We start from the raw sequence: 14844 nt of genomic DNA on the forward strand, positions 1-14844 counted from the left end.
ATACATTTCTCTCTTCCCCTCCGGCGCAAATTGTGGGCAAGTTTATAAGTTCCAGGTCCTCCTTCCTTTGGTGATGCTGGAAAATTCAAACCAAGCCACCTTGAGCACACAGGCAGGAACTCTCACTCAGAAATTACACTCTTGCCACAATTAAAAAAAATTTTTTAACCCTCAAACAGGCCACTTTTCTTGAACTCTTCAGCCATTGCAAACTCACTTAGAGGACCTTCCCTGCACTCCCCAGACAGGAAGATCTTCAGCTGAGGAGTAAAACCTATTACACCCTCTTGTATGTGTGGCATTGTCTATCACACCATCCAAGCCAAATCTGGCATGGGAGTCTGTGCTATTTCTGCAGAGTGTCCAGTGTAACAAGTGAGGCACTGGGACAATGACCACCACCATCAGAGGTTTTTCTGCTCATGTTGCAGCTTGCTCACTCGCTTTGTTGCCTGATGGCAAACACACACATTGGCAACTGCCTCCTGGCAAGCTTGTCCTTCAGACTGTGCTGCACTGAGCTGCATACATTGAGCCCTTCCAATCCTCTCTTAGAGGTGTAGCTAATCTAGCATAGGAGTTTCACTAATTATTTGGCCATTTGAGACAAGAGTTTGGGGTTGTGTCTTCCCTTAATGTGGCCCTGGGTAATGTGTCTCAGTCCAGACCTGTCTGTACATCTTCAAATAAAGCTATGGCTGACACTAGGGTCAGGGGACTGACTGGCTATGTGTTTCAAGCATGCAGTGGCCAACATGGGTGCTCAGGGGAAAGAGGATACCCTGTGGAAGATATAGGTACCTTATGTGGTTGCTCATGAGGGTGGAAGGTAGAGGATTGTGATAGAGGGAGAAGGGGAAAGAGAGAGGAGGTGGGAGAGAAAAGAAGAGAAGAAAAAAACTGGTATTGTGTATTTTCTGTCATCTGCATCATAAAAAGACCAAAATCTTTAAACACCACTGCTTCCACCATTGCCCATGCCTTTGTTACAACAAAGAACTAGATCCTTGTGCTTATAGGGAGAAACATCCATGACACCTATGTAGTACGATGAAAGAGTTATGTCAAACCCGATTTATGCACATATATAAAGCCTGCAAAACATACCTCAGTTTGGACTAGCCACTTTTCAAGGGTCCACATGAAACTAAACGGTACAGAAAGGCACTCTCCTGTACCCTGTGAATACTCTCACTGCTCAGATCCAAACCTGAGTTCACTCCTTTTTACCCCAAGACCAATTTAAATGAGAATACTCTGCTCGAGTGTGAAAAAAAAAAAAGCAATAATGCGTGTACCTCTATCTTGTTGATAATTGTGTAGATGGAAATTTGAAGGCTACATAGCACATAGCTAAGAGCCTGTCACAGGAAAACCTTGATGAAGCTTGAGATATTATGGCTACCCTCTTCATCAGCAGCATGATCATAATGATGACATGTAACATCGTAGTTTTTTATGGCCACCTGGTGGTATATGGGAATTCCTGGGCCAGGGAATGAATATGGGACACAGCTGCATTTAACCTAGTTAGCCAGCCCAGGGATCGAATCTGTGCCTCCACAGTGACCTCAGCCACTGAAGCTGGATTCTTAATCCACTGTGCCACAGTGGGAACTCCTCCAAGATGATCTTGGAGTGCTTAGAGGATGGTTCAAAGAGATCCACTGCCTTCTCTCTTGTGGATGATGCTTATGGATGCTAGAATGGGTGATGGAGGAGAGAAGAATTCTGAATGCGAGTTCTGAAATCCCCAGCAGAAAAACAGAACATAGATTTCATCAGCTACTGAGCTGAAACTAGCATACCAGTGTCCTCCCACCCAACTACCCCATCCACTCTTCTTGTCTTGATGAGGAAACAACTCCCAACAGTCCCTCCCCCATCCACCACCTCCCTGGGTACTCACTGGTCCATGTTGTATCTTTGCTGCATCATGACCTAGGAGTTTGGATCCACTGCCCTCTTCTGCCTGATGAATAATGAGGGCAAAGGCTCTGTCCTCAGAACTGAGGAAGACATACATAGGCATGAATCCCCTTATGCAGATAATGACTCTGGGAGGAGGAGATACATATAAAACCTGCCTGAGAATGGTACCCTGAAAGGCTGGAGACACTGGCTAATTATTACTTACTCCTACATTGCCTTAAAAACACAATGCACAGAGCTCCTCATTAACAAAGTTGGTCCATGTTATCCCAGTCTCTGAGGACCTCCTAATATTAACAAAAGAAGAAAACAAAATGTATTTTGAGCATTCTGGAGCTTTCCTCTCCTCAAGAGAATGCTCACCTGTACTCTTTCAATGTACAGATTGAATTGCATTCCAACTTCAAGCATCCTAACTTAATGTGCAGCCTCTTTTTAAAAATTTCATGTATGACTTTTTGACTTTGACATCTGCAAATCCATTGTGTCAATCCAATAAATTAAGGATAATTGTATAGCGAGCTCTGAAGTTACTTCTCTTTTCTCAGTTAGGGTTTATGTCTCTAAGAGGAATGTTCTAGTCCCCTTTTTAGGGATTTTTGCTCATTTAAATGATGGCTCAAGTTGTAATTTTTCTCTTTAATTGATGGATGTTGGTATATTAGAAAACTATGGACTTTATACACGTATTTATAAGTTGCTACTTCTCTTAAAGAAACCAGAGTATCTAACAGATGCCAATCAAGGTGTCAGCTAGAGCTGCAGTCCTCTCAAAGTTTCACTGGAAGAAGAATTATTTTCAAGCCTGCTCATGTAGCCTTTAGAAAGATGGAGATCCCTGTGAGCTCTTGCCAGTTGGTTTCCATCAAATGAAGCAGACAAGGAGATGGAGAAACAAGGGTCAGAAAGAGGAAAGGCAGTCTTTTTGCACCCTAATCTCAAAAGTGATATCCCATTAGTACTGCCCTATTGAAAGCTTTGAAAACAAATCTCTAGTCCCATGACACACTCAAGACATGAGTTTCCACCGTAGCATGAATAGAAGTTTCCCTGTTGAGAAGAACTGGCATATGGGTAGAAATTGGCTCTGATTTGGTATTTCTGCAGACCTCACCATGTTGTTTCAGGATAGGAAGTTTGAAAAAGCCAACGTAATTTTTCTTCCATCACCAAGGTCGCACCATTGACAGCCACAGCCCTTCTGTGCCTCAGTACAGCAAAAATCCCTAGGGGAATCCTGATTTTTCTCATTGGGAAGAGCGCATCCTGTTCCAGAATTTATTTTCTTTAGATCAGTTTGTATTCACAGAGATTTAAGTATATGTGCTATGGGCCTGTTAATTTTTTTCCAGTTAATAAAGTGAGTAGTAGGGGAATGATCCCTTGCAACATTCCACATTCTACTAATGCAGTCCTCCTGATGCAGAGGTCCCTGGAGGAGGAATTTTGAGATTAATTTGTCATTAACTGGTATGAAGCCAATGACATCACTGAGATTGTAAAGTAGGAGTAACCCAGCCTCTGTAATCCCACAATGATCAACAATTAGACAGCTATCCATGTACAAAAACAACTCTGGAAGAGGTCAGGGGTCCACATGGGAAATTTCAGCAACAGAGTAGAACCAAACTGAGAATAGCTGCATGAAAGGGAAGGAAGTGGTACAACCACTATGGAGGTTCCTAAAAAATCTAGCTATAGAACAACCATGTGACCCAGCAATCCCATGCCTGGGTGTTTATCTACGTAAGTCAGAAAAAGACAAATACCATATAATATGATATCACTTATATGTGGAATCTAAATAAACCAAACTCTAGAAATAGACAGTAGAATGGTGGTTACTAGGGACTGCGGGTGGGGGAAATGGGGAGATGTTGGTCAAGGGGTGCAAACTTTCAGTTAGAAGATGAATACATTCTGGAGATTTAATATACAGCCTGGTGTCTATAGTTAATAATACTGTATTATACACTTGAAAGTTGCTAAGAGAGTAGGTCTTCAATGTTCTCACCAAAAAAAAGATATCTTTTAAATCATGTGTGACATGATGACAGTGTGAGTTAACTCTATGGTGGTAATCACCTTGTAATATATAATATAATAGTATCCAATCAAGACACTGTACATCTTAAACTTACAATTATATGCCAGTTATATTTCAATAAAGTTGAAAAAGGAATACATCAAGCTAGGATACGTGAAGATAATGATATCTGTATTTATTTAGTTCATAACATAGGAATATTGTCTGTTTAATCCCAGAATGCTTTCAGCTAAATATCATTAAAACTGAAGCGTTAAAGGCCCTGGGAATTATGAAAATACCTCCCAGTACACTCAGCTAATTAGTTGTAGGAGCTAATGCCTCAAGTCAAATTTCAGCCTGTGAAGCCCGTGTATTAAAACTATACAATGGCCTGTTAATATATTAATTATAACAAGTTGCCCTTATTGATTGACTGCTACATACTGAATGCATAGTGTTCTGATTAGTGCATTTCATTGTATCTTCTCAATCGGCCTCTCAGTTAAGTGCTCTTATTATCTTAACTCTACAGATGCGGAACTTAAATAGAAATATGTTCTATATCATATGACACAAGCTCATAACTTTGGGTTACTTATGAATTACTTAAATGCATATTTAAATTAACTTCCTTAATGTTATAGTAGGATGAACCATTTGGTGGGAAACTACCATTGGACTGGTCCATGACATACACTATATAAAATTGTTGTATGGACTTGGAAGATAAGCACTATTGCACTTAATTTACTGCTGAGGATTCTGAGGTGCAGAAAACCATTTTGAGGAGTTCCCTTGTGGCACAGAGGGTTAAGGACCTGGCATTGTCACTGCAGCAGCTTGGGTAGCTGCCGTGGCTTGTGTTTGATCCACAGCCTGGGAAATTCTGCATGCTGAGGGTGTGGCCCCCCAAAAAGTTGGCATTGCCAAAACATCAAATTTTGGAGGCCATATTAGGGTGTGGAGTATTCCATGTCCTGCATTCTTTCAATTATCTATGTTTCTTATTCTAATCAAGTATTGTCACACCACACCTCATGGCTATGTGAAACTTTCAGTCTTTTCCCATGCTTAATGTTAAGCCATCATTATCACCCTTTTAAATTTAAATCTAAACAAAAGAACAAAATGCTACCTCTGAGGGGAGTGTACAATTTAATATTAAAAGGCAACATAGATTTCTAACTTACCAAGGTTCTTTGGCTATCACTTAAATTTGAATAAGTAGATAGAAAATAGGGTAATGTAGTAATTTGTACTGGGTGATAGTTCCCCACTAAATTCTATGGCTTCATCATCTGTCAAGTTCATTCCTTTCTTCAAATCAAAGTTTTGTATTGATGTAGTGGGTAGGTGATTTTCCTTACACTTAAAAAGCAGAGTCAACTAAATTAGTTGTTGATAGATCTTCAGAGAACAAAGATTACTATATATATATATATAGCAATGTGACACAGTTTTATATATATATATATATATAATATATATATATATAAAGTATATATATATATATACTTTGTCTCACATTATCCTCCATCATGTTCCATCAAATCGATTAGATATGTAGTTCCCTGTATAGCAGAAATAGACAGAACATTGTAAATCAATACTAATAAAAAAATTAAGAGGAAACTATTGTGATGTTGCTAAGGAAAGATGGATTATCATTTTGAAGAATACAAATGAAGCCCAAAGACTGATTTATTATGACAGAATATGGGGAAGGTTGGGAACAATGAAGTCCTAACCAGGCTGTTACCAGTGAAAGAAAAAGAGCTCACCTTTGCTGCCAACAAGGCCCTTTACTACTTATGGTAAAGTAAAGTAAGACAAAGTTTAATTTATTTATGACAAATTTTGTAACTTAATAATCTTCAGACACTTTTAGAGCTACATATCAACTGGAAATATACCAGGACTTAAATCTGTTCTACAACCTTTATCAACGGTAGGTACTTAAAGACATTTCTATTTTTTAATCTCATCTGTCAACATTTCAACTGCACACGACTCATGGCATAGATTTCTCCCCATGTTATGGTTGATCATTCAAGGGTCTATCAAGAAAAAGACAAGCTATTTATTCGAGTTAAATGAACTGAGCATAGAGAATTGGTTAAATAGCTACAAGAGGACAGTCAAAAAAATGGAACTGTGTGGTTAACAGATAGAAGCCAATAAATACCAAGGGCTTAGGGGTAGAAAAAGAGTAGTGAACTTAACTCTTGATTGGGGTAAATGAAACTTACTAAGCATTATTTAAAGTATATAAGAAGAAAGCCATATGGAAGATAGAGCAGTGATTTCAAAAGAACCACCCTGGTATCACAAGATAAGTGTAGAAGGGTGATTTGGGGGCAGAGAGACAGTACCTTAATGACCAGCACAAATGAAGATCTTATGATATTGAAGGACAATGTATTTGAGGACGTTGCCTGGAGTTGTAATAAGCTCTTTTGTAACATCCTTTCGAGCTTGATCTCTTGAGACAATGACAACTAAACCTTTCCAAGTGTTTTTAAAAACTCCTCCTACCTAGATACACACCAGTCCAACTAAATCAGGATCTCTGGTAATGAGCCCAAGTCCTCAGTATGTATAAAACACTCAGGGGATTCCGTAAAATCCATACTTGAGGACCAGTGAACTGCATGCTCAGCCATTACGTGAATAAACAGATTTGACAGATGCAAAAGTTTTGTGGAAAAGAAACAGTAATAATGGAAAAAGGTGAAAACATTCAGTATGTAAAAGAGAGTTGTACATTTCTTCTGGATACCATGGTATTTGAGGGGAACCTCTTATGCATTCATTATGATGTACAATGGATCCCAGAATATTCCCACAATCCAACTAAAAATGAGTCAAAAAAATTAATATCCACTTTTGAAACATAGAGAGGACTGAAACAACAGTGTAACCAAAGAAGCAGTATTCATTGGTCTGCAAGTTTAGTTTTGCTCATTTTTTCAATCTATATTTCAAAAAGATTTTCCCACAAGCTGGTATTAAGCTGTTCTGTGAAGGATCCTCCATAGGGCCCTCTTTATGTCCCTGTTCCTCAGGCTGTAGATGAAGCGGTTCAGTATGGGGGTGACCACGGTGTGCATCACTGAGGTTTCCACATCCTTCTTGGGAGATGGCGACAATGCTGATCCAAGGTAACCACCAATAGCTGTTCCATAAAATAAGCAAACAAATGACAGATGGGAGCCACAGGTGGAAAAGGCTTTATACATCCCAGCTGATGAGGAGACTCTCAAAACTAATGAAACAATTTTATAGTAAGAGAAAAAGATCCCTGAGATAGGGAGAAAACCAGAGATGGTGCCAATAAAATACACAATAATGGTGTTGGTGAAAGTGTCAAAACAGGCAAGTTTGAGGAGTTGAGAAGGGTGACAGAAGAAGTTTGAAATTTCCACATCCTTAAAGCAGGCAACTTGTAGGACAAGCAAATTGTGCAGCTGAGAGTCCAAAAGACTAACAAAAACAGACACCCAAACTAAGAAGCAACAGAGGCGTGGGCTCATGATGCCTGGGTAGTGCAGTGGGTGGCAGATGGCCACAAACCGGTCATAGGCCATCACAGTCAGAAGAGTACTATCCATATATCCAAAAAGGATGAAAAAAGACATCTGCGTCAGGCAGCCCGCATAGGAGATGACTCTGCTGTGAGTCTGGATGTTCACAATCATCCTGGGGACAGTGGTGGAGATGAAGCCCATGTCAGCCAAGGACAGGATGGAGAGGAAGAAGTACATGGGGGTGTGGAGGTGGGAGTCAGAGGTGACAGCCAGGATGATGAGCAGGTTCCCCAGCATGGTGACCAGGTACATGGACAGGAACAGCCCAAGGGGGAAGGGCTGCAGGTCTGGATCCTCTGAGAGTCCCAGGAGGAAGAAGTCTGAGACACTTGTTAGATTTTGTGGTTCCATGTGTGTGGACACCTTTGGAACAAGAAAAGAGGGTTGGAAGAAAGGAAACAAGCAAGTGGGCATGCAGCACGATTGCCATATTTTGAACTCAAGCAAATCACAAAAAAGTATTGACACTTGGAGTCATTGACTGCAGAATATTTCTCTGTATTTCGAATCCTATCTTCTTGGAAATCTTTCCTCATTTGTTTGTTATTCACCTCTTTGTGTACACATTTACTTTTGAAACACTCGACTGAAAATTAACAGAGGAGCAAGAAAATTAGAAATAATAAATCTACGATCATAGTAAAAACAGATACTTCTTTAAGAAAGAAAGAGAGTACAATAATACCCTTCATGCTCTAACATAAATATACTAATAATTTTAAACATTAAGAAGCAGTTAAAAATACCATATTCAAACACAGTGATTGATATTCTCTTCATTTATAATATTGATAAACACTCTATAAAAGGCAAGCCTGGGTGTTCCCATTGTGGCTCAGCAGAAACAAATCTGACTGGAACCATGAGCTTGCAGTTTCGATCCCTGGCCTCGCTCAGTTTGTTAAGGATCAGGCATTACAGTGAGCTGTGGGGTAGGTTGCAAACACGGCTCAGATCCCAAGTTGCTGTGGCTGTGGTGTAGGCCAGCAGCTACAGCTCCAATTCGACCCCTAGCCTACGAACCTCCATATGCTGTGGGCGCGGCCCTTAAGAAAGAAAATAAATAAATAAACATATTAAAATAAAATAAAAGGCAAAGCTGTGTCATCTGTATTCTAAGTTAAAGTGCTAAAAAAAATGAACAACCCAATCAAAAAGAAGGATAGAAGCCCTAAAATCATTTTTCCAAAGAAGACTTAGAGATGGCCAAGAATCATGTGAAAAATATAAAGCAAAATCACAAGGAAGTATCACCTCACACTGGTCAGAATGTCCATCTTCAGAAAGTCTACATGTAATAAATGCTGTAGAGGGTGTGAAGAAAAAGGAGCCCTCCTACACCATTGGTGGGAATGTAAATTGGTACAGCCACTATGGAGAATAGTATGGAGGTTCCTCAGAAAACTAAAATCGAACTACCATATATGATCCAGCAATTCCACTCCTGGGCATAAAAATCTGAAAAGATGAAATCTCTAATTCAAAAGATACATGTACCTCAGTGTTCATAGCAGCACTGCTTACAATAGCCAAGAGATGGAGACAACCCAAGTGCCCATCAACAGGCAATCAGTTTAAGAAAACGTGGTGTATATATATATATATATATATATAAATATTATTCCACCATGAAAAGGAATGAAGGATTTCACATTGTGCCTCATTGGGTTAAGGACCTGACATAGTATGCATGAAGACACAGGTTTGATCCCTGGCCTCGCTCAGTGAGTTAAGGACCTGGTGTTGCTAGAACCTGCATCGTAGTTCACAGATGTAGCTAGGATCTGGTGTTGCCAGTGGCTGTGGCACAGGTTGAAGCTGCAGCTCCTATTAGACCCTTAGGCCGGGAATTTCCATATGCTGCAGGTTTGGCCAGAAAATGAAGGATAAAATACAATATTGCCATCTGCGGCAACATAGATGGACCTAGAGAATATTATGCTTGGTGAAATAAGTCAGACAGAGGAAGCAAATATTATGTATCACCTACATGTGGAATCTAAAATATAATACCAGTGAATCTATGCAAAAAACAGAAACAGACTCATAGAGAAAACCAATTTATGATTAAAAAGGGGAAGTGGGGTAGGAGGAACAAATTAGGAGTTTGGGATTAACATGTACAAATGACTACACATAAAACTGTTTAGCAACAAAGATTTACTCTATAGCATGGAAAACTGTATTTAATATTGTACAGTAACCTAAAATGGAATATAATCTGCAAAAACTTTGAATCACTATATTGTATACATGAAACTACCACAATGTTGTAAATCAATTACACATCAATAAAAAATTTAAAAATTCATTTAATCTTTGACTTTTGTGGCCTTCAAATTTTGATAAATATGGTTTAGTTTGGGGCACAGAATCATAAAACACTGATAACTACAGAGAAGGTGTTAGTATACAGAGCATCTCTCAATGTTTAAACATTAAAGAAATTGAAACAACACTCTTGAAATATTTTAATTTTATACAGGGTTAATTTTATTAACCCCATAGAATCTCAGTAAAATGTCTGGTGTGTGAGACTTCTCTTTGCTTTGGGGGGGGGGCTCAATTTTGTAGTGGCCTAATAATACTCCTTCATTAATTTTTTTTCTAGTGAAAGATATGATATAACTTATATGGGGAATCTAATTAAATAATACAAAAGAACTTATTAATGATATTTTAGTATATAACACAGGGAACTATATCCAGTCTCTTGTGATAGAACATGATGGAAGGTAATATGAGAGAAAGAATGTAGATGCAAATCTGTACTCCAAAAGCAACCAGTGTCACGAGGCTGATGGGTATGTTTTCTTGTCAATGTTTCCACAATGTCAATATTGATTTATTTATCCATAACTAGCTTTCTCAAAATTTTACCTGAAGAGTATACTACACATGATGCCTCTGAAATGTATTGGAACCAAAACATTGTGTTTAAGTCTCCTGTTAAATACATACACCTACTTCCAGCCTTTTCCTTGTGCAATACATTACATGAGATAAGGTTGTTTTTATGATGGAATATTACTCTGCCATTAAATAGAATGAAATAACATTCTTTGCAGCAACATGGATGGACCTAGAGATTCTCATGCTAGGAGAGGTAAGCCAGAAAGAGATCGATAAATACCATATGATATTATTTACATACGAAATCTAAAATATTGTGGTTGCCAAGGGGGAAGGGGAAGGGGAGGAAGTGGGAGGAACTGGGAGCTTGGGGTAAATAGATGCAGAATGTTGCCTTTGGGATGGCTTAACAATGGGATCCTGCTGTGTAGCACTGGGAAGTCTGTCTAGTCATTTATGAAGGAACACGTAATATGAGAAAAAAGAATGTATACATGTAAGTGTAACTGGGTCACCATGCTGTACAGTAGAAAAAAATACATATAAATAAATGATAAAAATAAAATGAATATTATGCAAATCAACATAACTACAAGATGGCAATGGATGCACAGACATAAAGATCAGATTTGTAGTTGCCAAGGGGGAGGGGTGTGGGAGAGGAAGGATTGGGAATTTGGGATTAGTAGAGACAAACTACTATGTACAGAATGGATAAACAACAAAGTCCTTCTCTATAGCACTGGGAACTATATTCAATATCATGTGATAAACTATAATGGAAAATAATATGAAAAGAATGTGTGCATGTATAACTAAGTCACTTTGCTATACAGCAGAAATTAATATATTGTAAATCAACCATACTTCAATAAATTTTTAAAAGATCCTTTTAATCAGTTTATAAATCTATATATTTTAATATAAATTTAATATATTTTAAAATATATTTACTATATTGTAAATGTAATAGTAGCTTTGTAATTTAATATATTTATAAATTAAAATTTTATTTGATATTATATCTGTTATATTTTCATTTTATTGTTATTTGTACCATTCTCATAAAAATCCTATGAAAATTGCACTTCTCTCTATATCACATAAATGAGAATTTATATATACAAATTCTGGACTGTAAAACATGACTATTCATAGAAAGCCCTATAACCCACCATATTGGTGCCATTATGGCCTCTGTAAACTATTCGTTCATTCCCATAATTAACAGGTAGACACACTGAATAAAAAGAAGGTGAATTAATTCTTCTATCTTCATTTCAAATCTGGGAACAAATTTGGTTTGAAAAGAAACACTTTTTAGCTACCATAGAGATGACTGAGAACTGGTGCAGGAATAAACTGATCAATATTTGAGTCCTGGATCTCTCACCCCCTATATGTGCACTATGTGTAGATCTCCCCTCCTCTCTGGGCTTCTCTTCCTTCTTGGAAATGGGGGGTCGAACACCCACCTCTAGAACATGAGTGGCAAAATTAACTTGTCTTACGGGAGATTGGAATTTAACAAATATCTGGTCACTTTTATAAAGAATTTCAATCACTACTGGAATATGGGTATAGTAATTAAATGCAACCTCTCATTTAAAAACCTTTTATGAATTACATGGCAGAGAGGCTGAAGACTCATTTCAGGGCACCAGAGCATGGATGACATAAAATCCTAAAATGTGTTTTAGCTCATGTAATAAGATGTACCACCTTTTTTGTTTCTGACTCTTTCCCCCTCATATTTATGAAAATTTCTGCAATGACTTTTCAACCATTGCATCTTGTAGATGCTATTAAATGGAAAATAAAAGGTTCCATAGAAAATGTAGGACATAGACACATAACAGCACTGTTTTATCTTGTCTGTAGTCTGACAGGAAATTCCTGAGAAGAATGAAAACACTGGCATGAACAGTTCACTGTGTGGAAACCACGTGGCCCCCATTTTGTTTCTATGAAAAATGGAAGGGTTTATTGAACACTTATCTGGGGAATTTTTTTTTCCATTCTTGGTGCCTCCTCTGTGCCAACAGAGTATTATAGGCTCATGGGAATCAGAAACAAATGAGCCTCAATCACTCCTCTATATATCTGGAAAAGATAGCTGTATACCACAGGTAAAATGTCCTGTCAAGGATATAAAAAACAATAAAATTAGGTCCACGGATAAAATCAAATGACAAGAGAGTTAGACTTGACATTGCTTATAACAAAATGTCTATTTTTTTGCCTTTTCTATTGCATCCATCACTTAGTTTGTGTATAGGAGGCATCAATTATACAGTTAGTCCTTATTCAATGGATTTGTATCAAAAAGGAACCAATTCATTTGACAATCCTAAGTCTCAGAGATACTAAGAAATTTCCCCATAATACACTATGAATAAGAGGAGCACACAGGATTCAAAATTAAGTTGTCAGGGAGTTCCCTGGTTGTGCAGCAAGTTGAGGGTCTGATGTTGTCACTGCTGCAGCTTGGGTTGCTGTTATGGTGCAAGTTAGATCCCTGGCTTAGGAACATCTGTATGCCATGGATGCACCCAAAAAAAAATTATAACGTTTTCAGCCTCTGAATCCCACACACTAAATTTCAGTGTTTCCAGATTTTTGGAAGGTTTCAAGCAGATGTACAGAAGTCTCACTATGGATACATCTAAGCTATTAAAAAAAAAACTTCATGTTCCTGAGTAGAAATATATTTTAAGGCTCTGACTTTATGTTTCCTTTTGTGACTGAGAAGGGCCATTGTCAGCATGGAGGAGGAGGGAGACAGCTGAAGTGAAATCCAGGAGCAGGGTCAGCAGAGATCGGCTTTGAAATGTGCTCTGCCAATTCTTTATGACCTTTGCCTGAAATCTCACACTTCCTTCTTCCTATGGTTGATCCAGCAAGTCCTACCTACTGCCCTGCACTGTGGTCCTCCAGAAAACTCCAACAGAGTGGCATAGTAAGCAAGGGGTCTCTTCCAAGACTGATCTTGATATGACTGTTTGCGTTGGCAGGGAGAACACTGCCCAGATGGCCTGTGTCTGGAGTCAGCCTGTCCAGAATGACTGGCTTCAAACTGGGCTTTGACCTTTTTGAACTCATGACCTGGTACAAGTTTTATAAAATACTGTGCTCCTTTTACCCTGTTAAAGTAATAGTTGTGTCTGTGCAGTTATAATTGGAGAGAGATTATGCATGCAAAATCAAATAAGATACATTAAAAAACACCTAGAACCTGACACTTAGGAGGCCCTCAATCATAGTGCATGATGTTATGGTTAATGTAAGCCTGATTCTCCTCCTTGTCCTTATTGTTGCTGTTATAATCACCAGAAGTGCTCAGGGGGCAGTTTAGAGACCCATTAGCTGCAACAGGTGGGGAGATGCCAAGCAGAGCCAGAGCCAGAGCCAGAGCCAGTGATGGTGGAAGCACAAACTGAATGAGAGTTATCCCATTTCTACCAGAACCAAGATCACAAACTTCTGAGGCTCTGGTGCAAAATTGTGATTACTGGTGCCCCCTCAGTTGTCTAACCTGACTGCTGTGTTTGTTTTGTTGAGGAGGAAATCATGCTCCCAACAGTCCCTCCATCAATAGCTCTCTCACCGCAACACTTATTGGGCTGGGCTGCATATCTGCTGGACCATGACCAAGGAGTTCATATTTACTGCCCTCTCCTGTGTGGTGTGGGATGAAATCTCAGGGTCCCTCCTCAGGACTGGCAGGAAGACAGACTCAGGCTGGGAACTGCTGATGCAGGTGCCCACAAAGGATGGAAACATAGGTGTGCAGTCACACTATTGAAGTGTCCAAGTAAAGGGCTGGAGGCACTGGCCAATTATGTACAGTGTGTGACCTTAAGGCTCAGTGCACAAAGCCCATGTGGTCCCAGTCCCTGGTGACTTGCTAGTATTAATGGAAGAGGAAAGGGAAAAAAGTTAATGTACTTGGAAGTTTCTGAGTCCTTTCTCTCCTCAGGAGGAAATTCACCTGTATTCCTTGCTTCTTATGTCCAAGTGTGGGATCTAAACAAGAAACTCAGACATTCCCCACCACCACCAATGTAACCACTCAGTGTGTTATTTTGATCACTGTAAATCCATTGCATCGATCACAAAATCTATGCCACAATAGTTTCTCTGTACCAAGAATATGATACTATTTCTAATTTGACTCTAAGGTGAACATAATATTCATTTCTTTAGCCCGTGTGTGGGTTGGCATTTTATATGTTAGATATCTACATGTTTTTGAGATGGGTTTTTTTTTTTTTCCAATTTTAAAGTTTAGCTGAAGTATAGTTGATTTACAAGGTTGTGATCATTTCTGCTGTACAACAAAGTCATTTAGTTATTGGAGTTCACATTGTGGCACAGCAGAAACCAATCTGACTAGGAACCATGAGGCTGTGGGTTCAATTCCTGGCCTCACTCAGTGGGTTA

General features: G+C 38.8%; 1 protein-coding gene across 1 annotated transcript; it reads right to left on the reverse strand.

Annotated features, from left to right (window-relative positions):
- Window positions 1-6969: 6969 nt before the first annotated feature.
- Window positions 6970-7899, reverse strand: LOC110259634 (olfactory receptor 7E24-like). The gene has a single exon (XM_021085124.2). It carries the CDS (start codon window positions 7897-7899, stop codon window positions 6970-6972), a length of 930 nt encoding a protein of 309 aa, XP_020940783.2.
- Between the last annotated feature and the right edge of the window lie 6945 nt (window positions 7900-14844).

The sequence above is a fragment of the Sus scrofa genome, chromosome 2 (genome assembly GCF_054392235.1).
Source record: "Sus scrofa isolate SSC_HxYL_T2T_F1_AM1 chromosome 2, Sscrofa_HxYL_maternal_Yorkshire_Landrace_v2.0, whole genome shotgun sequence".
Lineage (NCBI taxonomy): Eukaryota > Metazoa > Chordata > Mammalia > Artiodactyla > Suidae > Sus > Sus scrofa.

Coding starts and splice junctions, on each gene's coding strand:
- LOC110259634 (XM_021085124.2), bottom strand. CDS start 7,899: ATGGAACCACAAAATCTAACAAGTGTCTCAGACTTCTTCCTCCTGGGA.